We start from the raw sequence: 26,420 nt of genomic DNA on the forward strand, positions 1-26,420 counted from the left end.
GTTCAAAAGCATCAATTCTTCGGTGCTCAGCCTTCCTCACAGTCCAACTCTCACATCCATACATGACCATAGGAAAAACCATAGCCTTGACTAGACGAACCTTTGTTGGCAAAGTACAACCTAGATAGCATATCAAACAATGGTTGGTTAAATTCAACCTCAGCCTTTTAGCTTCTCAATAAGCACAGAGAGCATCTCCTGGTCAGCTGCTCCTTTCTACCCATCAGAGCTTATCCATTCCTTCTAGATGCAGTGAAAGGGGTACAGAAGATGATGAGTGACTGACGATGGTCCTTTTTTGGGGGACCAAGCACTGGAATCAGCAGCAGGGTATTTCACGATGACAGCAACATGGCCCAGGCAGCCACTATCCCTCCAGAGAGCACGAGGGGACACAAGACTCACCTGTGGCAAAGACGACATTCCTGGAGACCAGACGATGCTCCACAATGGAGAACTGTGGGAGCTCAATCCTCTCCACGCCAGTCACAGCCTTATCGCCCCCGCGCCAGTAAAACTCGATGTCATCTGTGGTGTAGCCATCTGCCAGGAGACAGAAGCAGGGACAGGGCAGAAATGAAGCATCATTTTGTCTAAAGAAACTGACACTACTAAAATGGAAGTAATAGCTTGCCCATGTGTGAAGGAAATTTGTTGATGTGCTTGTCTATGCATTATCATTAGAAGAACTAACTTTTGGATATTCTTGTGTTACCTTTGCTGTCTGATTTGGACCAGGCTGATGTTGAAAAGCAGAGACACTGGAGAGGCTGAGTATTCTGACCAAAGTTCTGTTTGGAAAGCCTAATTGTGGGGCTGACCTGGACTTTGCACAGAAATGTGAAGTAAAAACATATTCACAGCACTGAATAAGATGGTTGGAAGAAAAAGTAAAATTCTAAAGAATTCTGGAAAGGCAGCTCTCTCAACTATGAAAAAGTTAGAACACTGAGGGTGGACTTGCCCAATCAATGTTTCATAACTGCCGGGCAATTTTGGATGGTGTCATGAGGTGCTCCTGGCCATGAGTTTGGCCAACCTTAGAAATGCCTTTTGTGGGGACTCTCTTGGCCCTTAGAGATTTGAGCAGTGCTCTCAGCAGAAAGACGAATGGTTATTAGCCAGATTATAGCTTCAAAACCAGCTTTTGGCACAGTCTCATGCTCACTCAGTAATCAATCAATGCTTCTTGAGAATGACTAAATAGGAAAACAGTATCTGATGTTATTTGCAGCACTCAGGAGTCTTCTAAAGAATTGGGTCAACTTTAGTGGTAAAGTCAATTAAAAATCACACCTGTAGAAAAATACCCTATGAATATAAAAACTTTTTTTTATTTGAACATATACGAGGCAGACACTAAATATCTGACATTATACAAACAGACCAAAGCTGTGGGGATGACTGCCCCCACAGTCCCTGCCGGCTCCCTGGTCCATCTGCTGTCATCCCTTCGGGATTACGGTGGGCACACCTTCTGTCCCCACCCTCCCCTCTGACTGCATGGCACTCCATTCTCACCCAGTGGCCATGGCGATCACTAATAAAGCACAGATCTCATCAAGTCACTCTTCTGCTTAAAGCCCTCAAATGTTTCCCAATGCAATTAGCAGAACAAGTCCAAAGTCCTTACAAGGATCCCAAGAATCCACAAGGCTGACCCCTCTGTGTGTTGTAAGTGCAGGCCCCCTCCCCTGCACACACAGTCCAGCCTCTCTAGCCTTCCGGCTGTGGTTCAGACCAGCATGCTGTGTGCAGAGCTTACACGCCCTCTGAGGGTACATCCAAATCTTCAAGTGGCCCACTCTTCCATACATTTGCATCTTGACTTTAATAACACGTGTGTAGTCAGGTCACCAGAAAATTGGGAGAATCCCTCTTCTGTTCAATTGCTTTAAAAAGGACCTTCCTGCCCATCCTCCACTTCAATTAAAGATTGTGGTAACAGAATCTACAGTCTCCAAGGCCACTCATTATGGTTCCCAGTTGAACAGGATCTGCTCCCTCACTTAGATCCAAATTGGCCTTCCTGAAACTTTCAGCTCCTTGGAGTTGTGTCCTCTGACCATACAGAATCTACTTAACTTCCTAAAGTAGCCCTTCAACTATCAGCCCTTCAACATCATCTTTCCCTGAAGTCTTCATGCTAAATATCCTATGCCTCCATCCTTCACCTTCTGAAAGCACAGCTCTCAGAAATCATGGCCGTCGTGTTGTGTGGAAGCAAGGGGCACATGGAGAGGTCTAAACACCAGTCTGCCTCCAGTGCAGCTCCTCAGCGTGTTCATCCACTAAGACATTCACTTCTCACCATACACGCAATAAACGCATGGCAAAGTTAGTCGCTTGCCATCCCCCAAAATTCAATACAAATGCTGACAACCTAAATTCACCTGAGGCTGATAAACTGATCTACAGTGGGCCAGGAGAAGACACAGTGGCAGCAGCCATATATGGATATGCCAGGGGTCAGGTCAGGGAGCAGGACATCTGTTTCTTAGACTATGTGGATGCAGCTCTTCCCCTCATAAGAGAAGTGCTACTCAACACTGAATTATCAATAAGGCATCTGAATACTCTTCAAATTGAAGAAAATTGCCAAGATGTAGAAATAGCTGGCTTGTAAAGCTGAGCTCCTAATGCGAAATGAGGTTTACTCCAACTGCAGAGGGTCCCAGGAGTACAGCAACTTGTACACGATGAAGCACATTGTGAGACACCACCTCTCAGAGTTCATTTTCTTCTCACTGAAGAGACTGAGATGGAGAGCATTTGTCTTATTTTATTTCAGCACAGCAGACAGACTCTTAGTCAAATTAGACTGGAGAACTCTTTATACTGAGCCTCTCTCTGTCTCTCTCTCTTGCCCTCTCTCTATCATGAAAGTAAAATTTGCAGAGTGGAGGATTAAACCTCTGATCCTTAAGACAGTTAAAAATTACATCATAAAAAATTATATATGCCTTGCCAAATAAAGATAAGAAGGCCTAAAACACAAAGTGCATGAAAAAGAAATACAGATACACACAGCTTTCAATCTCCAGGGTGCAGTTCTGCTCATCCAAGGGGTATCTTCTCAGGTCCATCATGCATGCTGCGGTCGTCGTGATTCTGAAACACACAGAGTAAGGGTAGATGGGATGAGAAATACAGCAGGAACACTGCTTCTAGACAAACCCTGAGTAATCAGCAGGTAGGACCCCTTTCCTCAAAGCATACCTGATTAAATATATTCCATGATATACATACATGATATACATGATATATTTCATGATACTGCAGGCCTGCTTTATCCAAAAAAAGCAACATATATATAATTATAAAATTTATCTTGTTAACTTTGGATAATCAGGGGCAGAGAAAGGGGCTTCTTAGGAAGCATTTACCTTCCATTTTTATTCTGTCTCCTTGTCTAGTGACACTCTAACTTCTATTGCACAGAGAAAATATACCTGGTGGTTAACACCCTTGATTTAGATTAAAACTGGATTCTTTGGCTTTCAGTGTGAAATATTCATGTAGCTCCCAGTCCACAGGCTGCACCTTGGAACTCTGAGCCAAACTACTTGATTCTATTTTATTACAGTTGTCTGTTGGACTAATAATATTCCAGGCCTTTTCACCACAAGATCATCTATCTTTTCAAAGAGAATATTTGGCTTCCACATTATTGATTATGAATCAAAACTGAGGGGTTAGTATCTCTTGAGGTCAGCTGCAGCCATAGAAAGGATTTATATTGTGACCTAAGGATAGTTAAGCCTCTACTGGGCAATGGTTAAACCCACTGTACATGAAGATCAAAAACATTAAGTTCATTTCCTACTCTGCCAAAAGCCTCATTTTAGAGAAACCAACCTACTCAAAGCCTCTGTTGAAAATGCAATGATTAGGCTACCATGTTTTATTCTCTTCCTAGAATTCCCAGCCCTTCTGCACCACAGTCCCAGCTTACCATACTGGGCTAGGTCCCTGATTCAAGGACAGCCAATAATGAGTTGACCACGAGTCTAGGATGCAGCTTGGCAAAAGGGAAAACAGAGCTAAAGGAATTCCCTTTCATGGAGATGAATTAAAGATGAGAATAGAGCTGAATTTGCAAGTTCATGAATTAGAGGTTCATGATGCCATTTTTGAACTGGAGAGTCAGGCATAAGAAAGCATAACAGAGGTGGAGACAGTGCAGAGAGTCGATAAGGAGACAGCAGCACTAAGGCTGGGCCACAGCACACAGCATTGCGGGACATGCACAGCACATCTCAGGGAGCAGTATCTCAGAGCTGATGTGGAAGCTGTGGAAATGGAAGCCTGGGCTGTGCTCACTCAATGGAGAATCTTAAGCAGGAAGAACTCTAGGGATCTCTTCTCCTGAGTTCCCTAGAGTTATACTGAACTTCCAGACATTTTAAGGTGCACCTTTCCCAAAGCCTAGTTTGAGCTTTCTCTGGACAGACTTCCATGTGAACATCATTCACAATAAACCTTCTACCATTTAGGCAACATGAACAAGTTCTGATGCAAAACACCTGTCAGACACCAGGCACATGCCAATTATGTTAGGATTGTCTCAGGTGCCAAAGGAACAGAGTAAAGCATGTCCTTCTGTTAGCACTGGGTTAAGCAGCAGGTTGAGGAAAATTCTAATTTCCAACGGCTGAGCAGTACAGTGAGGGAAAATATCAATCTATTTGGCAATGATGGGTCAATGCTATTTTTTGCTCTACAAATAGCATGCAAGTGCCGTGCAGACATATGCTGTAAGATCCACACCAATGGTGAAAGTATGTCCTTTCCAAATGTCATAACACTTCCAATCATCATTCCAAAGAGTGGATTACATTCTATCCAAAGTCAACAAATAGCTCTTTGGTATATTTTTCTATAGCATCTGACTTCCTAGCCAACTGAGGAACAAGCCTCACACTTTGAAATTCTGACATGTTTTATGGCAGGCTGTCAACCCGACATCCATGCAAGATGCCTATAAGGCAAAATTAGAATAAAGTTCTGTTAAAATTACAAATTTTTGTAAAGAGGAGAAAAAGATCTCTATTAAAAATTCTCAAATTTTAAAACTTTCCTACATGTTTTAGTACCTATTCACTTCATGAGTCAATAACCGAGATTACCATTTTGTTTCTTTTCCTTTTTTGTTCCCAATTATCATCATTAAAACACATGCACACACACAAGCACACGCACACACACACACAAATTGTGTAGGGGCTCACATGTATTGTGACTTATGTAGAGTATTTCACAGGAATCACTGGAAATGGGAATCATGAAGCTAGTAGAATTGCTGAGTATCCTCAGTACAGCTGCTGTCCTGTCTTCTTCTTCTGGTGTCATACTGACTATCATATGGAGTCCTGCAGACTTGGGCAATAAGGTATAAACATCTATGCACTACTCTTCCTCCTATGGAAGAAATACACAGAAAACCCTCTTGTGGTGGAAAGTTAAGTCATGAGAGCCTATTCACGACACAGTGGAAGAAAGAGGTCTTTATGCCATTGAGACAGGAAGGCAAGAAAAAAAGAAACAGGGGAATAGAGAGACCAAGAAAGGCAGAGCAAGCCAGAGCCTCCACACCATCAACCACGTTGACTAAACTCGTAACAGGTTTGGAGATTGGACTTTTGGAGTGAAAGGACCAAATTTTGTACCCCAGGGACTTTGCAGAAGCCATAGGAGGGAATTTCATAGTCTACAGAACTGAGAACTCAAGCCTAGTTAATGAAGATGGACCGAAGGCAGGGAAGCCCCAGTAGTGTTCAAGCTCCAGTTGCGTAATCCCTGACATGCAAGCGTGTGTGCCTGCGCACAGAGGCACATGCATTTCATATTTTTCCTAATCAATTTTATTTGTCCTGAGAAGTGACCTTAACCAACAACTAGTTCCACTTCCATCTGAAAGCTGAGAATTCCACTCCTGTTTCTAAGAAATAGTGGTGAAGTCAATAAGACATATTGGGTGAAGACTTCTCTCCAGTAGATCCTTTTTTTTTTCCGTCATAGCATGCAATCACATCTGCACTTTACATAAGGCTGGCTGAGAGCCTGGTTTGTGCCCAGGTCTGGGCTCAGCACTTGAGTACTCATGCATTCCATCTCACAACAACCACATTGTAGAGGTATTCTTCTTCCCATTTTGAAGATGAGCAAACCAAGGCGTGGCAAGAGTAAGGATGTTGGTCACATACAATGCTCCTGAAGGCATGTGTGGCACTCAGATCCGGCCAGCCTGAAACCTGCATTCACTCATCTATGTCCTTGATATCTCGCCTGCCTTAAATTACAAAATATATTCAACTTTTAAAAGCCTACTTCTTTTTTTCAAAGAAGAGCAAGTATGGTATAAAAAATGTCATATGTACATATTTATGATATATATGATCACCGAAATATACACACACAGAAATTGTATCCATGTATATATCTCATATATGTGACAAGTTGGAAATATAATATGTAAAGGGAGAAAATAAATATTTTAATGCTACACCTGCAGTAACAGCAGTGGTATTTTGCCCACTGTGGAATATGGTACAGTTTAGTAGGTAGTCCTGTGTAAGTGATATATCCCTAAAGATATGTTTAGCAGTCAATAATTGTGTACTTTGTAAGGGAAGCATCATCTCAGCAAGTTTAAAATCTATAATGGAACATCTGCCATCTTTGGACACTGTCTAGAAACTACTTCTGGGAAGAACAGCTTTTAGCAGGTCAAAAAGTTCTTACTTTATCAATTATATCAAGCTTATGAGATGTACTTTGGTGTCAGCACTTCCATCGTTAAAATACCAACAATTAAAAAGTATAATAAGGGCAGATGCAACCTCTTCATGTCATGAAGAGTTTGTCAGTCTGCACAAACACAGATTTCTCCACAGGCCACTGGAGAGGCTGTGGTGAAAATACTGCTCTTGGCTGGTCACACACATCCACTATCACCACCAACACTTACCTGAAATGCCAGCTCTTTGGCCAAGTGCTCCCTGTCCTTGCTGGGAAAGGGGAACTCTGGGACCCACACCTACAGTGAATCATGGGGCAATACACACACTCTCCTCCCTGCTTACATGGATAATTTACATTCATGGTTAACACCAGATAGAATAGAGGTTAAATGTCCTTGACTAGCTTTCTCAGAGGACTTGCAGAACCGAAGTATTTCAGTTCTGCTGTCCTCCTCTCACCACCCATTTTAGTGTTGTCATTACACTTGGGACCGTTTATACTTAGAGTGTCCTTCCATTTGTTGACTTGCAGGTCCCTTGCTCATCCTTAGATGGACCTGGAGAAGAGCTTGGTCCCCTGGAGCCATCAGTCTTTAGAACATCAGCCACAGGCAAACAGCAGGTGTCCTGTAGATGTTCATTGAGCAAAAATGACTTAGAAAATATGGGAACCAGGAGTAACAGGCAGAGCAGAACTCAAGGAAAACGCCCTTCTTGGTTTCAATCCCCTAAATCTCAGAGCCAGAGGGGACACTCACCCTCTTGCAAGCACTCCCAGTAGGAGCTCTGGCCTTGCACTTTTACTGACACTCTGAGAGGCTCCCTGGGCTCACTGGTCAAGATCCTTGGGTGATACTCCATGTGCTGATAGACTGGTGGTGTCTGTGAATCGTTCAGGTGCAGAATAAATCCTCAACAGGCTGATTTTCATGCTTGTGAGTTTTTCAGCTTCCATGCCCATGAGGATCACAGCAAAATGCTGCCATTGTTGAGGTCATGGCCTCTGAATTAAAATCCTGTTAAACAGGACCAGGAGCAAGTTAGTAGTACCTCCTGTGTAATTCCTGGCTTGCACTGTTGCTGCTGCTAAGTCGCTTCAGTCGTGTCCGACTCTGTGCGACCCCACAGATGGCAGCCCACCAGACTCTGCCATCCCTGGGATTCTCATTCTCCAGGCAAGAACACTTGCACTGGGGATGCTCAAATGTCTGAGAAGTTTGGCAATGGTTGCTACTTATGGCCAGAGAACAGCTGCAAACTCGGGGCACTGCCTTATGGGTAGCCATTTAGCCTTCTGCAACTACTCCCATGTAACTCACACTTATCTCCAATTCTGTATTGACTCCAGGAGTACCAGGCAGTGGAGACATCAATCATTTTTCCAAGAATATAAATTCAAATGCTAGGTTAAAGGACCTAATCATATAATTCAGATCAACTGAGCATCCTTCTCAGGTTGCTGAACCTGAAACTCCAATACTTTGGCCACCTGATGTGAAGAACTGACTCATTGGTAAAGACAGTGATGCTGGGAAAGATTGAGGGCAGGAGGAGAAGGGGACGACAGAGGATGAGATGGTTGGATGGCATCACTGACTCAACGGACCTGAGTTTGAGTAAGCTCCGGGAGTTGGTGATGGACAGGGAAGCCTGGTGTGCTGCAGTCCATGGGGTTGCAAAGACTTGGACACGACTGAGCGACTGAAGTGAACTGAGCATCCTTCTAAAGCAAGTGCTTATTACTCATTGTGGAGGAGGCATAGAACACAGCCAACACTGAAGTTGTCCCCATTTTTACTTGATAATAAACATATGAAGATAAATTCTCAGAAATGTCCAAATGCCTTTGCTATACAGACTCGTTGAGTATGTTGCTGGGGAAATCGTTGCAGTAAGTTGAACGTGGTGGCAGCCCCATTCCTTTACCCTTCCCAGTACCTACTCTCTTTGCCATGTCATTTGCAATTCTTCTCACTAAAGAAGAACTGTCTCCCCACTCCTGGACGACTTTGTGGCCCTGATTTTCAAACAATATGGGTCAATTTTGTGCCCTGCTCTGTCTGACAGAATGTGTGGACCGACAGTCCCAGCTTAGCCTCCAAGAGACATTTGTGCTTCTGCCTCTGCTGTGAAAAAGCCACATTCAAACGAGTCTGCTGGATCTAGGAGGACTTTGACATAGGGAACAGAGACCATCCATCCCTGGGTCTGTGGGGAAAACAGCCAGAATCCACAGAGATGCTGATTAACCACCCAGACACACAAGCAATGTGCACTTATTATCATTAGAAAATAGGCTTTCTAGCTGTTTGTAATGCAGCAACACTGTGGCCATCATAGATAACAGATACAACACAAGTAACTACACAATTAGCAAAGCATAAATTATCTTATAAATAAATAGGCCTCATAACCTGATACTTCTCCGGGGTGCCATAAAACTACAAAGCCCTTAGTAGATAGCATTTTCCTATAACAAGAGCATTTACTTCTAGATTTCAGCATAAATCCACTATTGTTGTATGAACATCAATTCTGGTAAAATGAGTCGTCATATCAGGCAAATGACACGGACAGTCTCCTGATTTTCAAGCAATATGGTGATAAAGCAACTCAAAGGCCAAAACTGGCAATAATGCTATAAGTGAAAACCAAAAGAATAGTGTGTGTCAGGACCTCAAGCACCTGCCAGGAATGGAAATGTCAGGGTGGATGACTGAGGTAGTCTCAAGGAAAACACTGAAGGTTCAACTCTGTAACAGGAAGGGAGAAAATATTTTGAGAGAATCAAAAAAGTACTTTGAGACTTTGGGTTTCCACAACCTTTTTGATGAAAGTGAAAGAGGAGAGTGAAAAAGTTGGCTTAAAGCTCAACATTCAGAAAACTAAGATCATTTTTGGCATCCAGTCCCATCACTTCATGGCAAATAGATGGGGAAACAGTGGAAACAGTAGCAGACTTTATTTTGGGGGGTCTCCAAAATCACTGCAGATGGTGATTGCAGCCATGAAATTAAAAGACACTTACTCCTTGGAAGGAAAGTTATAACCAATCTAGACAGCATATTAAAAAGCAAAGATATTACTTTGCCAACAAAGGTCCGTCTAGTCAAGGCTATGGTTTCTCCAGTGGTCATGTATGGGTGTGAGAGTTGGACTATGAAGAAAGCTGAGCACCGAAGAATTGATGCTTTTGAACTGTGGTGTTGAAGACTCTTGAGAATCCCTTGGACTGCAAGGAGATCCAACCAGTCCATCCTAAAGGAGATCAGTCCTAGGTGTTCATTGGAAGGACTGATGTTAAAGCTGAAACTCCAATACTTTGGCCACCTGATGCAAAGACCTGACTCATTGGAAAAGACCCTGATGCTGGGAAAGACTGAGGGCAGGAGGAGAAGGGGGTAACAGGGGATGAGATGGTTGGATGGCATCAATGACTCAACGGACATGAGTTTGGTTGGCTCCAGGAGTTGGTGATGGGCAGGGAGGCCTAGCATGCTGCAGTCCATGGAGTTGCAAACAGTCAGACATGACTGAACGACTGAACTGAACTGAACTGAACCATATGGATCTAATGATGGCACCTGGGTGATGTATGTGGGGTTTATATCTAGAAAGATAGCCACTAGCCACATACATGTGCATGCATGCTCATGAGCATGTCTGACTCTTTGTGACCCAGTGGACTGTATGTACCCTGTGAGACTCCTCTGTCCACAGAATTTTCCAGGCAAAAATACTGGAGTGGGTTGCCATTTTCCTTCTCGAGGGTATCTTTCTGACCCAGGGATCAAACCCGCATCTCTTGCCTCCCTGCATTGGCAGGCAGATTCTTTACCACTTTGCCACATGGGAAGCCCCTTTGCCTATTTATAATTACATTTTAAATTAATTAAAATGAAATCAAATTAAAAATTCAGTTCCTCCAAAGCACTGACAACCTTCCAAGTGTTCAGTAGTCACCTACGTGTTTATGCTAAGTTGCTTTGGTTATGTCTGACTCTTTGCGACCCTATTGTAGCCCGCCAAGCTCCTCTGTCCATGGGATTCTCCAGGCAAGAATACTGGAGTGGGTTACCACTTCCTTCTCTAGTGGATCTTCCCGACCCAGGATCCCTTGAGTCTCCTGCAGTGGTCAGCAGGTTCTTTACCACTAGTGCCACCTGGGAAGCCCTAGTCACCTATGGCTGGTGGCTACCGTATGGGATGGTACATATTCTAGAACATCTTCATCACCACGGTAAGTTCCACTGGAAGGGTGAGAAACATGAGTCAGACAGGCTGACAGACTGGCCCTGCCTGCTAAGGCAGCCTCCCAGCTCCTCTCCCCTCTTCCCTCTCCTTCTGCTTCTCTTCTTTCCCTCCCCTCCCTCTCTACCCCCAACCCAGCTTCCTCCCTTCCCCACTCACCACCACAGCTTTAAAGGGCACACTCTCTAGTTGAAAGTGGTTGGGGGACACAGTCAAAGGCACACAACCCATCACCTCCAAGAAAAGCCATTGCCGATAGAGGCAGATATCCACAGGGCATGAAAACAAGCATGCCAGAGCAGAAAGTGTCATTTATGACTATTTAAAGTCCCATACCTTGCATAAGACTCCATGGAAGAGTGGGTTAACCAGCATTTCTAGGGGAGGACTTACTCAAAAAGAATGGCGACTAGACATAACAAAGGGAGTGCATTAACCTGACCTTCAGATTTATATCCTAAGGACTAAAGCTCCTAATATGAGCCTGAGACTGAAGGGGGCCAAGGTCACCATATTCAAAGTCTCACTAGAAAAATCACTTTGTCTCCATGGATTGGCCCATCTAAGGACTAACATTACGAATAAAACAAAGAGATATTCTATGAAAAGTATGTAAGCATGCAAAATGAAAGTTTAAAACTTGGGAAGATGTATGTCTGGTTGTCAAAAATCATGAATTCTCTTTAAAACAAAGACAGGAAGACATAAGGAAAGAACATCCTAAGATGAAGACAGAGATAGGTAGACAATGTAAAACTGAGAAAAGAATGCAAGGAATCTCCGGGCAAGGGCTGAATTGAAATCTATACGGAACACAGAGACAGCAGAACTGACACAGTTGCAAGTCATTTAATGACACAAATCACTGAGGGATCTTATTAAATGCAGATTTTGAGCAAGAGATCTGGATAGGTCTGTAGTTCTGAGTCTGCCAGATGAAGCTACTGCTGCTTGTCTGGGGACCACTGTCACAGTGGGAAGGACAGAGTCAATTGTAAAACCTTCCTAAAAGCAGAGGAAGAAGACAAACCTTTGAAAACAGAGAGAAGATGATAGGTACAAGAGAGAAAATCGGTAGGCAACTGAGTTTTATTAAACAAACCAAAACCAAACAGCATTCAAATGAGCAAAACAGAATTAAACATGAAACAAACATACTTTTTTAGAGTAAAATATGCCTAACATGAGATCTACCTTTTCTCACTTTGTAAGAGTACAGATAAGTGGCATTAACTATATTCATATCACTGTGCAACCATCAGCACTATCCATATTCAGAACTTCTTCATCATGTAAGAAAAAAACCCGCTATACCCACTAAACAATAACTCCTGATTAACTCCCCAGTAACTCCCCAATAATCTCCCTCGGGGACCTGGTAACCTGGTGACTTCATTCTTACTGATACTAGGTATTTCATGTAAGTGCAATCACACAGTATTTGTTCTTTTGTCTCCAGCTTAGTTCACTTACCATAATGATTTCATGGTGTAGCATGTATCAAATTTCCAAACCTCTTTAAAGGTTGAAAATATTCCACTGTATGTATAAAACATATTCATTTTTTAGTGTACATTTGAGAGAGATAGGAATACCAGACCACCTGACCTGACTCTTGAGTAACCTATATGCAGGTCAGGAAGCAACAGTTAGAACTGGACATGGAACAACAGACTGGCTCCAAATAGGAAAAGGAGTACGTCAAGGCTGTATATTGTCACCCTGCTTATTTACCTTCTATGCAGAGTACATCATGAGAAACGCTGGGCTGAAAGAAGCACAAGCTGGAATCAAGATTGCCGGGAGAAATATCAATCACCTCAGATATGCAGATGACAGCACGCTTGTGGCAGAAAGTGAAGAGGAACTAAAAAGCCTCTTGATAAAAGTGAAAGGGGAGAGTGAGAAAGTTGGCTTAAAGCTCAACATTCAGAAAATTAAGATCATGCCATCTGGTCCCATCACTTCATGGCAAATAGATGGGGAAATAGTGGAGAGTGTCAGACTTTATTTTGGGGGGCTCCAAAATTACTGCAGATGGTGACTGCAGCCGTGAAATCAAAAGACGCTTACTCCTTAGAAGGCAAGTTATGACCAACCTAGATAGCATATTGAAAAGCAGAGACATTACTTTGCCAACAAAGGTCCGTCTAGTCAAGGCTATGGTTTTTCCTGTGGTCATGTATGGATGTGAGAGCTGGACGGTGAAGAAAGCTGAGACACAAAGAACTGATGCTTTTGAACTGTGGTGTTGGAGAAGACTCTTGAGAGTCCCTTGGACTACAAGGAGATGCAACCAGTCCATTCTAAAGGAGATCATCCCTGGGTGTTCTTTGGAAGGAATGATGCTAAAGCTGAAACTCCAGTACTTTGGCCACCTCACGCGAAGAGTTGACTCATTGGAAAAGACTCTAATGCTGGGAGGGATTGGGGGCAGGAGGAGAAGGGGACGGCAGAGGATGAGATGGCTGGATGGCATCACTGACTCAATGGATGTGAATCTGAGTAAACTCCGGGAGTTGGTGATGGACAGGGAGGCCTGGAGTGCTGCGATTCATGGGGTCGCAAAGAGTCAGACACGACTGAGCAACTGAACTGAACTGAACTGAATGGATGTGATATCACACCATGGTTTTGATTTTCAGTACTTTAGTGGCCAATAATACTAAGCGTCTTTTCACATGCTTATTGGCCATTTGTATATCTTCTTTGGAGAAATAGTCTACTCAAGTCTTCTGCCGATTTTTGAACTGATCTCTTTTCTGTTGTTCTCTATATATTCTTTTTTACACTAATTTATTTTTTATTGAAGGATAATTGCTTTATAGAATTTTGTTGTTTTCTGTCAAACCTCAACGTGAATCAGCCATAGGTATACATATACACCCTCCCTTGATATTAACTACCCTTCTATATGATTTGCAAATACTTTATCTCATTCTACAGGCTGCCTTTTCTCTGTCAATTCTGTTCTTTGGTGCAGACATGTCTTTAATTCTGATGTAGTCCAATTTATCTAATTTTTTTCTTCTATTGCCTGTACTTTCATGTCATATCCAAGAAATTATTGCCAAATCCATGTCATGAAACTTTTCCTCTATCTATGTCTTCTAAGAATTTTATACTTTTAGCTCTCACATTTACATCTTTGATCCATTTCAAGTTTATTTCCGTATATGGTATAAAGTATAAGGTAGGCATTCAACTTTACTCTTTTACATATGAATACCAAGTTTCCCCAGCAATATTTGTTGAACCACACTCCTTTATTCATTGAACAGTCTTGCACCCCTGATGCAAGACTATTTCATTTCAACATATACACAAGAGTTTACTTCTGGGCTCTCTACTTTATTTCATTAGCTGATGTCTGTTCTTATGCAAATGCAATGCTATTTTGTTATCATCAGTCAGTTCAGTCGCTTAGTCCTGTCCGACTCTTTGCAACCCCATGGACTGCAGCACACCAGGCCTCCCTGCCCATCACCAACTCCTGGAGCTTGCTCGACCTCATGTCCATAGATTGTGAGATGCCATCCAACCATCTCATCCTGTCGTCCCCTTCTCCTCCCGCCTTCAATCTTTCCCAGCATCAGGGTCTTTTCCAATCTCAACCTCATGTCCATAGACTGTGTGATGCCATCCAACCATCTCATCCTCTGTTGTCCCCTTCTCCTCCCGCCTTCATCTTTCCCAGCATCAGGGTCTTTTCCAATGAGTTAGCTCTTCACATTAGGTGGCCAAAGTATTGGAGCTTCAGTTTCAGCATCAGTCCTTCCAATGAATATTCAGGACTGATTTCCTTTAGGATTGACTGGTTTGATCTCCTCATAGTCCAAGGGACTCTCAAGAGTCTTCTCCAACACAACAGTTCAAAAGCATCAATTTTTTAGCCACTCAGCCTTCTTCTTCATGGTCCAACTCTCACATCCATACATGACTACTGGAAAAAACAAAGCTTTGACTATATGGACATCATAGCTTTGACATGAGAACTCTTTGCTCTGACTATGAGAACCCCATGAAGAGTATGAGAAGGATAGGTATTAGTTCTTTATTTGTTTGGTAGAATTCCCCTGTAAAGCTGTCCAGTCCTGGACTTTTGTTCGCTAGCTTTTTAAAATTATTACCATAATTCTATTTCACTTCAAGTGATCAGTCTGTTCAAGTTATCTCTTTCTTCCTGATCCAGTCTTGGCAGGTTGTATGTTCTAGACATTTGTCTATTTCTTCTAGGCTATCCAATTTGTTGGCATAAAATTTTCTTTAATATTTTCTTACAATTTTTTATCTCCATGGTATTGGTTGTTATTAATATTTCTCATCTTTCAATTATTTATTTCAGTTCTTTCTCTTTACTTCTAAAAAAGATAGTTTCAAACAGTTCTTGGTTTCACTGGTATTTTCTATTCTTTTAATCACTATTTTATTTATTTTCTCTTTGATTGTTTTTCTTTCCTTCCACTCAGTTTCAGCTTTGTTTGATCTTCTTTTACTAACTCCTAAAGGTGGTGTTAGAGATTTTTCTTGTATTGCTATAAACTTTTCTGTCAAGACTGCTTTCGCTGCATCTGTAGATTCTGAAAAGTTCTCAAAGTACTTTCTAATTTCCTCTTGGACTTGTTCGTGGATGCACTGGCTTTGTAGCAGCATGTTTTTTTGTCTCCATGTGCTTGTTGTTTTCCCATTTTTCTTTCTAAAACTGATTTCTAGTTTCATAAGGCTATGGTTGGAAAAATGTTTGATATATTAATAATCTCTATCCTCTTAAATTTGTTTTGGAGACCTAGTATGTGATTTATCTTAGAGAAATTTCCACGTACATTTGAAAAGAGTATATATTCTGCTCTTTGGAATGTAATGTCCTATAGATATCATTAAGTCCTACTGGTCTATAATGTCATTTAAGATCCCTGTTGGCTTACGGATTTCTTTCTGGATGATCTGTCCGTTGACATCAGTGGGGTTTATTACGGTGTTTTATCAATTTCTCCATGTCTGTTAATATTTGTTTTATATATCTAGATGCTACTGAATTGCATCCATATACGTTAATAACTGTACAATAACAGTCTATTCTTATATTGATCCCTTTATCATTATAAAATTCCCTACTTTTGTTTGATCTGAGTACTGCTACCCCTACTCTCTTGGCCTTTGCATTTGCATGAAATATCTTCTTTCATCCCCTCACCTTCAGTGTGTGTGTCTTCAGCTCTGAAGAGAGTCTCTTGTAGGCAGCATACAAAGGGACCTGTTTTAAAATCCAATAACCCACTCTTTCTTTTAATTGGAGCATTTAGTCCATTGACATATAAAGTTGTTATGAAAAAGAAAGCATTAATATAATACTTACTGCTATTTTATTGCTTGTTTCTAGCTGTCTTTAGTTATTCTCTATTCATTTCTTCTTTTTATTTCCTTGTGGTTTAATCATTTCCTTCAGTAGTTGTTTGGGTACCTTTCTTTTTGGTTTTTGTATATCTACTGCAGGTTTTTGATTTGAGGTTACCAAAGGGTTCATATATGTTGAGATAAAACTATACTTGTTTTAAACAGGTAGTCACTTAAGTCAAAGCATATTCTGAAATATGTACATTTTTTACTGCTCTCCCCCATTTTGTGTTTTTGATGTCATATTTTACATCTTCATGTCTAACCCTTAACTGTTTATTGTACTTATACAATTACACTTTTATAATTTTTCATCTTTTAATGTTTCTACTATTTAAGTGGTGGATCCTCAGTTCTTACTGTACAATTGCCTTTCCTAATGTGATTTTCCCTTTCCTATAGATTCTAACTTATTTTCAACTTAGAGAAGACTCTTCACGTTACTTTTACTGTAGGTTTAGTGTTGATAAACTCTTTTAGTTTCTGCCTGTCTGCTTGAGAATTTCTCTTTCTGTTCTAAATGATAATCTTGCTGGCTAGAGTATCCCAAGTTGCAAGATCTCCTTTTTAGCATGAATATACCATGCCACTTCCTTCTGGCCTACAAAGTTTCTGAAGAGAAATTAGCTGACCGCTTTATGGGCATTCCCTTATAAGTAACTCTTTTTCTCCAGCGGCACTTAGAATTCTTGCTGTATGTTTAATTTTTGCCATTTTAAGTACTATGTGCCTTTATGTTGGGTCTGTTTGGCTTCATCTTGTTTGAGATCCTCTGTGCTTCCTGTACTTGAATGTCTGTTTACTTCTTCACATTTGATCACTTTTAGCCATCATTTCTTCATTTCACATTTTCAATCTCTTTCTCTGCTCTTTGTGGGACTCCCATAGTGTGAATGCTGGTATACTTCATATTACCTCAGAAATCTTTTAAATGCTTTCAGTTTTTAACGTGTTTCTCTTTATTGCTCTAACTGGGTGATTTCCATTATTCTATATTTCAGATCATTTATGCTTTCTTCTGTACCACTTAAAAGTTTGCTATTCATTCCTTTCTGTTTTTTATTTCAGCTGTGGAACTATTCATTTCTAATTGAGACTAATTTTCACTGTGTTTATCTCTTCTTTTCCCTAGATTACTTAGTCATCTTATTATCAATGCTTTGAATTTTTATATGGTAAATTGTTCATTTCTGCTTCATTCTTTTTTCAGGGGTTTTCTCTTGCTCTTTCAATTGAGAGCAAGTATTTCCTATGCCTTTTCATTTTGCTTAACTTTCTCTGCTTTTATGAATTTAGTTGAAACAGTTACCTATTGCAGTCCTTAAAGGATGTTCTTATGTGAAAGCATTCCTATAGAGAATGAGTATGTGTGATGCCTTCGATGGGAGAGCTGGATTTGAGCTGGGTGCAGAGCATGTTTTTCCTTGGGGTGTGCTGGTAGCTATCACCTTGGTAGGCGGCGGGGTCAGAGGTGCAGGGACTAGAGCTGGCACTGTGTGTGTGGAGGAGCTCCCCCTCTGTGCAACAGTCACCACTGCCCTATGAGAGGCCGGGTCAGATCCCAGGTCACTGGAGTGGAAGCCCCAAGAGTCACACCTGACCTGGCTCTTTTTATTTAGGAGTATGATTTTACCTCTTCCTTCACCAAGACCTTTGCCCCTGGGGAGTCAGTCCCTTTGTCCCTCACCATCAGTCACTGTACCTGGCCTCAGCCACCTCCATCCTCTTATAGAATAGCTCCACAGGGCTGGTAAGGCCCATGTGGACTCTTGACGTGTATGGGCTGGTGAGCTCTGGTAATGCGGCCATCATCAGAGATCTGGGCTGTTTCTGATGCTCTTCCTGAGTAAGTGCCAACAATGGTGGCTGCTGCCTCACCCAGGCTCTGCCCTGGGACTATGTCACTTCTGCATCCAAGGGTTGAGTCTTTCTCTAGTCATGGCTGCCCCAAATACAGTGCATGTTGCAATATGGAAAAAGTGGAGCAAGAAAGCTCACACTACTTGGGGCATGTGACATTGGTCGTGGGAAACACAGGAGCCACTGAAGTTGACCTCTTTCACTCCTGCCTTGGATGCAGGCCAGTGTGCGAGCTCCTCACAAGTGAGATTTGGGCATCTGATCACCCTCCTGTTAGTCCCAGCAGTCCTCCAACCAGCCAAGGGGGCTTGTCTCCCCAGCATAGGGCCCCAGGACTGTGGCTTGAGCTGCTCACCCTCCAAGGTGGGTGTCTGCCAATGTAATGTCCTTTTTCCTTGAAGTCCCCTCTCAGGGGCACAGATCCTGACCTTATTACTCTTCTTCCCTTCCTACCTGATTATGTGTGTATCTTTCTTATAGTCTTGGTTGTACAAGAGTCCTTCTTCCAGTCTCCAGCTGGTTTTGCATGATACTTGTTCCACATGTAGAGGTATTTCTGATGTGTTCCTGGTAGGACGTGAGCTCCCTGTCCTCTCACTCTGACTCTTAATCTTAGATTCTTCGCTACTCCCCCATACTCTGCAACTGATTTTTCATATGTTGATTTTGAAATTTTCAGTTTTACTAAATTTGTTTTTTAGATGTAACAGTTCTTGGGGCGGGGGGGTTGTTGCATGGAATCTTTAGGTTCTCTACAAAGACTATATCATTTGCACATAATTTTACTTCTTACTTTCCAGTAAGAAGAAATATGGCATAAGCAGGAATCCTTGACTTGTTATTCATCTTATGGGGAAACATTTTACGTATTCACAAATGAATAGGATATTGTTAGTTTTTCATATATAGGCATTATCATGAGGAAGTTTCCTTCTAGTTCTAGTTCTTCATGCATTTTTATCACAAAAAGGTAACAAATTATGTCAAGTGCTTTTTCTGCTTCAGTTGAAGATGGCCATGTGTTTTCTAACTCTTTATTTTGTTAATGTTATCTTCCCATGTTGAACCATCCTTGCATCCCATGGTTAAAATCCACTTTGCTCATAGGATATGCTGCTGAATTTTCTAGTGTTTTATTGAAGATTTAAATTAATATCTGTAGGAGATATTGGTCTGTGGTTTTCTTTTCATGTAATATCTTTGGTTTTGGTATCAGGGTATGCCAGCCTCACAGAATGTGTAAGGAAGCATTCTTTTCTCTCTAGTTTTGTGGAAGAGTTCAACTTTACCTTAACAGGGGTTAATCCTTCTTTACATGTTTGGTAGAATTCACCAAACTTATATGCAGAGTACATCATATGTAATGCTGGGCTGGATGAAGCATAAGCTGGAATCAAGACTGCCAGGAGAAATAGCAATAACCTCAGATATGCAGATGACACCACCCTTATGGCAGAAAGTGAAGAGGAAATGAAGATCCTCTTGACGAAAGTGAAAGAGGAGAGTGAAAAAGCTGGCTTAAAACTCAACATTCAGAAAACTAAGATCATGGCATCCGGTCCCATCACTTCATGGCAAATAGATGGGGAAACAATGGAAACAGTGAGAGACTTTATTTTCTTTGGCTCCAAAATCACTGTAGAAGGTGACAGCAGCCATAAAATTAAAAGATGCTTGCTCCTTGAAAGAAAAGCTATGACAAACCTAGACAGCATATTAAAAAGCAGAGACATAAATTTGCCAACAAAGGTCCATCTAGTCAAAGCTATTGTTTTTCCAGTAGTCATGTATGGATGTGAGATCTGGACCATAAAGAAAGCTGAGTGCTGAAGAACTAATGCTTTTGAACTATGGTGCTAGAGAAGACTCTTGAGAGTCCCCTAAGGAGATCAAATCAGTCAATATTAAAGGAAATCAACCCTGAATATTCTTTGGAAGGACTGATGCTGAAGCTCCAATACTTCGGTCACCTGATATGAAGAACTGACTCATTTGAAAAGACCCTGATGCTGGGAAAGATTGAGGGCAGGAGGAGTAGGGGACAATAGAGGATGAGACGGTTGGATGGCATCACCGACTCGATGGACATGAGGTTGAGCAAGCTTGAGGAGTTGCTGATGGACAGGGAGGCCTGGCATGCTGCAGTCCATGGGGTTGCAAAGAGTCGGACAGGACTGAGCGACTGAACTGAACTGACAATTTGTCAGTGAAGCCATTTGGTACAGGGCTTATTTGCTAAAAGGTCTTTGATTACTGACTCAAATACTACATTATAGTTCTGCTCAGATATTCTACTTCTTCATGATTTAGTTTTTGTAGGTTGTATATTTCTAAGAATTTGTCTATTTCACCTAGGTTATCTACTTTTTTGGCATATAATTTTTCTTATAAAGTTTTTTATTTCTATATAATTGGTAGAAATTGTCCACTTTTCATTTCTGCTTTTAGCTATTTCAGTTTTCTTTTTCTTAGTCTATCTAACTAAAGGTTTGTCTATTTTGCTGATCTTCTCAATGGGTCAAATTTTGGTTTCACTGACCTTTTTACATAGTTCTATTACTCTATTTTATTTATTTATTTTGTTCTACTCTTCTTTTATTCTTCTTGCTAACTTTGGTTTTAATTTACTCTTTCGTTTCTAGTTCCTAAAGGCAAAGTTGAATTCTTTTTAATGGATGTGTACCCAGGTATAAATTTCCTTCTTTGCACTGTTTCCTTGTGCAGAGTTTTAGTATCATAGTAGAACTGTCCATTTTTTCCTTTCAGTTCTGTGAATATTTATTTCATATCTTTTGGAGTTCTAATGTTTGGTGCACATAAGTTTATAAGTATCTTATTTTCTTAGAGAATGGACTCATCAATCTATGATTTTCATCTTTGTCTCTTACTCATTTTTGACTTAAAGCATATGTGTTCCATATTAATATAGTCATTTCAGCTCTCTTCTGATTACTATTTGTATGGAGTACAGTTTCCACTCCTTCACTTTAAATTTATCTGATCTTTAGATTTTTAGATCTAAAGTGAGTCTCTTATAGATAGCAGAGAGATAGATCCTGTTTTATTTTTTATCCATTATGCCAGTCTCTAGTTCTTCTATGGGGAGTTTAATTTACTTGCATTTAAAGTCATTACTGATAAGCAAAGACTTAATTCTGCCTCTTTTGCTATTTGTTTTCTGTAGAGCTTACATTCTTTTGTTCCCCCAGCTTTGTTTTCTTTTCTGTTCAGTTGATTTTTGTTTGTTTGTTTTGATTCCCTTCTCATTTTCTTTGTGCATATCTTGGTTATTTTCTTTATGGTTTTCATGGGGATTATATATAACATCTTAAAATGATAATAGTCTAATTTTAATTGGCATTAGCTTTACTTTAACCACAAAGGTGCTTTGCACCCTTCATGCTATTAACATTATAAATTGCATCTTCTTACATTATGCACCTAATAACATAGATTTGTAATTATTTTTATGCTCATCTTTTAAATAATGTAGAAAATAAGGAGCAAAGTTACAAACAAAAGTAAAATAACACCAGCCTTATTTACCTTTACTAGATACCTTTATATCTAGATACAACTTCAAGTTACTGTCTAGTATTCTTTCATTTTAACCTGAAAGTCTCCCTCCAGCCTTGGGGCAGGTCTGGTGGTAATAAAGTCCCTCAGCTTTGGTGTTTATTTTTAATTACTTCCTTGATCCTTCTGTTTTTTCTTTTTTTTTTTTTTAATCAAAGTAAAGTTGATTTATAATGTTCTAATAGTTTCAGGAACACCCTTAAGTTTTGTCTATCTGGAAATTTATGAATTAGTCCTATTTTTTAAATTTAAGTATAGTTACTGTACAATATTATGTAAGTTACAGGTGTACAATGTAGTAATTCACAATTTTTAAAGGTTATACTCAATTTCTAACTATTATAAGATATTGGTTATACTTCCCATGCTGTACAATATCGCCTTGTAGCTTACTTTATACCCAAGAGTGTGTGCCTCTTACGCCCCTACCCTGTATTGCCCATAACCCTTCCCTCTCCCTAGGGGTAACCGCTAGTTTGTGCTCTGTATCTGCTCCTCATTTTTGAAGGACAGTTTTGCCAGAAAACTCTGGCAAAATTCAGAAATACAGAATTCTCTTTTTGAAAAGTTTTGTCTCTACTTATTAAATATTTAATCATGCCACTGCTGTCTGGCCTCCAAGGTTTCCTATGAAGAACTGACTGATAATCTTCTCTGAGGCTCCCATATTTGGAACAAGCTATTTCACTCTTAATGGTTAAGATTCTGTTTGTGGTTGTTCACCATTTTTGATTATTTGTGACTTAGTGTGGTCCTCTGGTTTCATCCCACTTGGGGGTGCACTGAATTTCTTGGATTTGTAGGTTCATGTCTTTCATCAATTTTGGGAAGATTTGGCCAATAATTATCCAAATAGTCTCTGTGCCTCTTTCTCACTCTCATCTCTTGAGACTCATAATACACATTCCAGTGCACTTGACAGCTTCTCACTTCCCTTAGGCTCTAGTCACCCTTCTCCAGCCTTTTTTTTTTCCTTTTCTGTTAATCAGACACAACAAATTTGCTGATTTTTATTTATCTTTCAAATATCTTCAAATTTGCTGATTTTTTATTCTGCCTATTCATATCTGCTGATACACAGTTCTAGAGAATGCTGCACTTCAAGTACTGTATTTTTCAGCTTCAATAATTCCTATCTTTATTTTTTAATTTATTCATATATCATTTCCCCAATTTCCTTAATTTTTTGTGTTTTTCCTTAGCGTTTTAAAGCATAATTAAGATAGATAAAGTCTTCATATAGTGTCTGGATCTACTCAAGAATAACTGCTGTCAACTTATTTTGTTCCTTTTAATGGATCTTGTTGTCCTATATATCTTGTGACTTTTTTCTTGAAAATTGGATATTTTATTATTATAATGTTTAAATCTGAAAATCAGATTTTCTCCTTCCCTAGGATTTGCTGTCTTTTCTTAAGACTTTAGTAGTCCATTTGCTTTGAGATACATCTAAACTTTTTTTTAAAAAAGAATATTACTTGTCAATGTAATCAGAAAAGTCTCTGTTTTATTAGTTCATGTTCAGCTATTGTTTTAACAAAGATGTTTTTGAATGTTAGAAACTAAAACAAAACAAAAACCCTACAAAAAAAAAACCCAAAACCAAACAGAAATGAGACAGAATGGCTACCTCTCCCAGCCTTCCAGTGGTACATTACTTCACCACTCAGGTATGATGGCTCTGAGCCTAGTGATCAGTGAAGGCAAAAACTTAAGGTCTACTCAGGATTTTCTGAGCATCTGTCCTGCCTGGGAATATGCATGGCTTTCTAAATTCTTCTGTATCCATGGCTACTTTTTAAACATTTTTGCTGGAATATAGTTGATTTACAGTGCTGTGTTAATTTCAGGTGTACAGCAAAGTGATATGTATCAGTTACACATATACATATATACACTCTTTTTAAAAGATATTCTCATATAGGCCATTAGAGATTATTGAGTAGACTTTCTTGTGGTATAGAGCAGGTTCTTATTATTTATCTATTTTATATATAGTAATGTATATATGTCAATCTCAATCTCCCAATTTATTCTTCACCCCCTTATTCCCTGGTAACCATAAGTTTGTTTTCTACATCTGTGACTCTACTGCTTTATAAATGAGTTGATTTGTACTTTTTTTTAGATTCCACATATAAGTGATATATATTTGTCTTTCTGTGTCTGACAGTATGACTGCCAGTATGACAATCTCTACGTCCATCCAAGTTGCTGCAAATGGCATTACTTTGTTCTTTTTTTTTTTTTAATAGCTAATATTCTATTGTGTATATGTACCATATTGCCTTTATCCATTTCTCTGTTGATGAATATTCAGGTCACTTGCATGTTCTGGCTATTGTAAATAGTGTTACAATGAACACTGGGATGCATGTATCTTGTTGAATTATGGTTTTCTCCAGGTATGTGCCCAGGAGTGGAATTGCTGGGTCATTTGGTAGTTCAGTTTTTAATTTTTTAGGGAACCTCCATACTGTCTGCCATAGTGGATCTACCAATTTAATTCCCACCAAGAGTGGAAGAAGGTTCCCTTTTCTCCATACCCACTGCAGCATTTATTATTTGCAATTTTGATAATGGCCATTCTGATTGATGTGGTGATATCTCATTGCAGTTTTGATTTGAATTTCTCTGATAGTGATATTGAGACTCTTTTCATGTGCTTTTTGGCCATTTGTATGTCTTCTTTGGAGAAATGTCTATTTAGATCTTCTGTCCACTTTTCAATAGGTATTTTTTTTTAATATTGAGCTGAATGAACTCAATCAGCTTTGTATATTTTGGAGATTGATCTCTTGTCAGTTGCTTTATTTACAAACATTTTCCCCTATTCTCGGCATTGTATTTTTGTTTTGTTTTCCTTTAATGTGCAAAAGCTTTTAAGTTTAATTAGGTACTGTTAGTTTTTATTTTCATTGCTCAAGGAGATGGGACAAAAAAGATCCTGCTGTGGTTTATGTCCAAGAGTGTTTTCCTCATCTTTTCTTCTAAGAGTTTTATGGTTTTCAGCCTTATATGTAGTTCTATAATCCATTTTGAGTTTATTTTTGTGCATGGTATCAGAGAGTGTTCTAGTTTCATTCTTTTACATGCAGCTATCTAATTTTCCAATACCACTTACTGAAGAGACTGCCTTCTCTCCATTGTATATTCTTACTTCTGTTATCATAGATTAGGTGATCATAAGTGTGTTGGTTAATCTCTGGGCTTTCTATCAAGTTCCATTGGTTTATCTTATTATGCCAGTACCATACTGTTTTCATGTAGCTTTGCAGTATACTTTAATGTGAGGGCACCTGATTCTTCCAGTTCCTCTTTTCTCTCTCAAGATTGCTTTGGGTATTCAAGGTCTTTCATGTTTCCATATAAATTGTAAAATTTGTTTGTTCTAATTTTGTGAAAAGTGCCATAGGTAATTTGGTAGGTATTGCATTGAATCTGTATATTGCTTTGTGCAATATAGTCATGTTCACAATACTGATTCTTCCAACTGAAAACATGATATATTGCTCCATTTGTCTGTGTTGTCTTTTATTTCTTCCATAGTATCTTACTTTTCTGAGTATAGGTCTTTTGCCTCCTTAGGTTGGCTTACTCCTAGGTATTTTATTCTTTCTGTTGCAACAGTAAATGAGACTGATTTCTTAATATCTCTTTCTGATCTTTCACTGTTAGTGTATACAAGAGATTTTTGAGTATCAATTTTGCATCCTGTGACTTAACCAAATTCATTGAGGAGTTCTAGCTTTTTGGTAGCATCTTTAGGGTTTTCTCTGTATAGTATCAAGTCATCTGCAAACAGTGTTAGTTTTACATCTTTTCCAATTTGGATTCCTTTTTTTTTTTTCTCTGCTGCAGCTAGAACTTCAAACTATGCTGAATAATACTGGTGTGAGTGGACATTTTCGCTTGCTACTTCTACAAGAGACCCACTTCAGACCTAAGGACATATACAGACTGAAAGTGAGGGGATGGAAAAAAGGTATTCCATGCAAATGGGAATCAAAAGAACGCTAGAGTAGCAATACTCATATCAGACAAAATAAAATTTAAAGACTGTCAAAATTTAAAGAGACATAATGATCAAGGGATTAATCTAAGAAGAAGACATATCAATTATAAATATATATGTACCCAACATAGGTGCACCTCAATATAAGGCAAATGGTAAAGGGGGAAGTGACAGTAACACTGTAATAGTGGAGGATTTTAACATTCCACTTACACAATGTTCTGGTCATCCAGACAGAAAATTAATAAGGAAACACAAACCTTAAAGGACACATTCAGACCAGATAGACTTAACTAATATTTATAGGATACTTCATTTGAAAGCATTGTAATACACTTTCCTCTCAAGTACACACAGAACATTCTCTGTGGAGGAAGCACAAGCTGGAATCAAGACTGCCGGGAGAAATATCAATAATCTCAGATATGCAGATGACACCACCCTTATGGCAAAAAGTGAAGAAGAACTAAAGAGCCTCTTGATGAAAGTGAAAGAGGAGAGTGAAAAAAGTTGGCTCAAAGCTCAACATTCAGAAAACTAAGATCATGGCATCCAGCCCCATCACTTCATGGCAATTAGAT

At 39.8% G+C, this 26,420-nt stretch overlaps 1 protein-coding gene across 2 annotated transcripts in view; it reads right to left on the minus strand.

The window, feature by feature from the left end:
* Positions 1 to 26,420, minus strand: part of GABRB3 (gamma-aminobutyric acid (GABA) A receptor, beta 3) — a 91,310-nt gene that overhangs the window by 50,613 nt on the left and 14,277 nt on the right. For both annotated transcript variants that reach the window (XM_010845806.1, XM_010845808.1), the window contains exons 2-3: positions 3,029 to 3,111; positions 406 to 543 (exon numbers count right to left, since the gene is read on the minus strand). In XM_010845806.1, the coding sequence (XP_010844108.1) occupies positions 406 to 543; positions 3,029 to 3,111 (221 nt within the window). The remainder of the gene's footprint in view (positions 1 to 405; positions 544 to 3,028; positions 3,112 to 26,420) is intronic.

This window comes from Bison bison, unplaced genomic scaffold, assembly GCF_000754665.1.
Source record: "Bison bison bison isolate TAMUID 2011002044 unplaced genomic scaffold, Bison_UMD1.0 scf7180017864224, whole genome shotgun sequence".
NCBI classification, from domain to species: domain Eukaryota; kingdom Metazoa; phylum Chordata; class Mammalia; order Artiodactyla; family Bovidae; genus Bison; species Bison bison.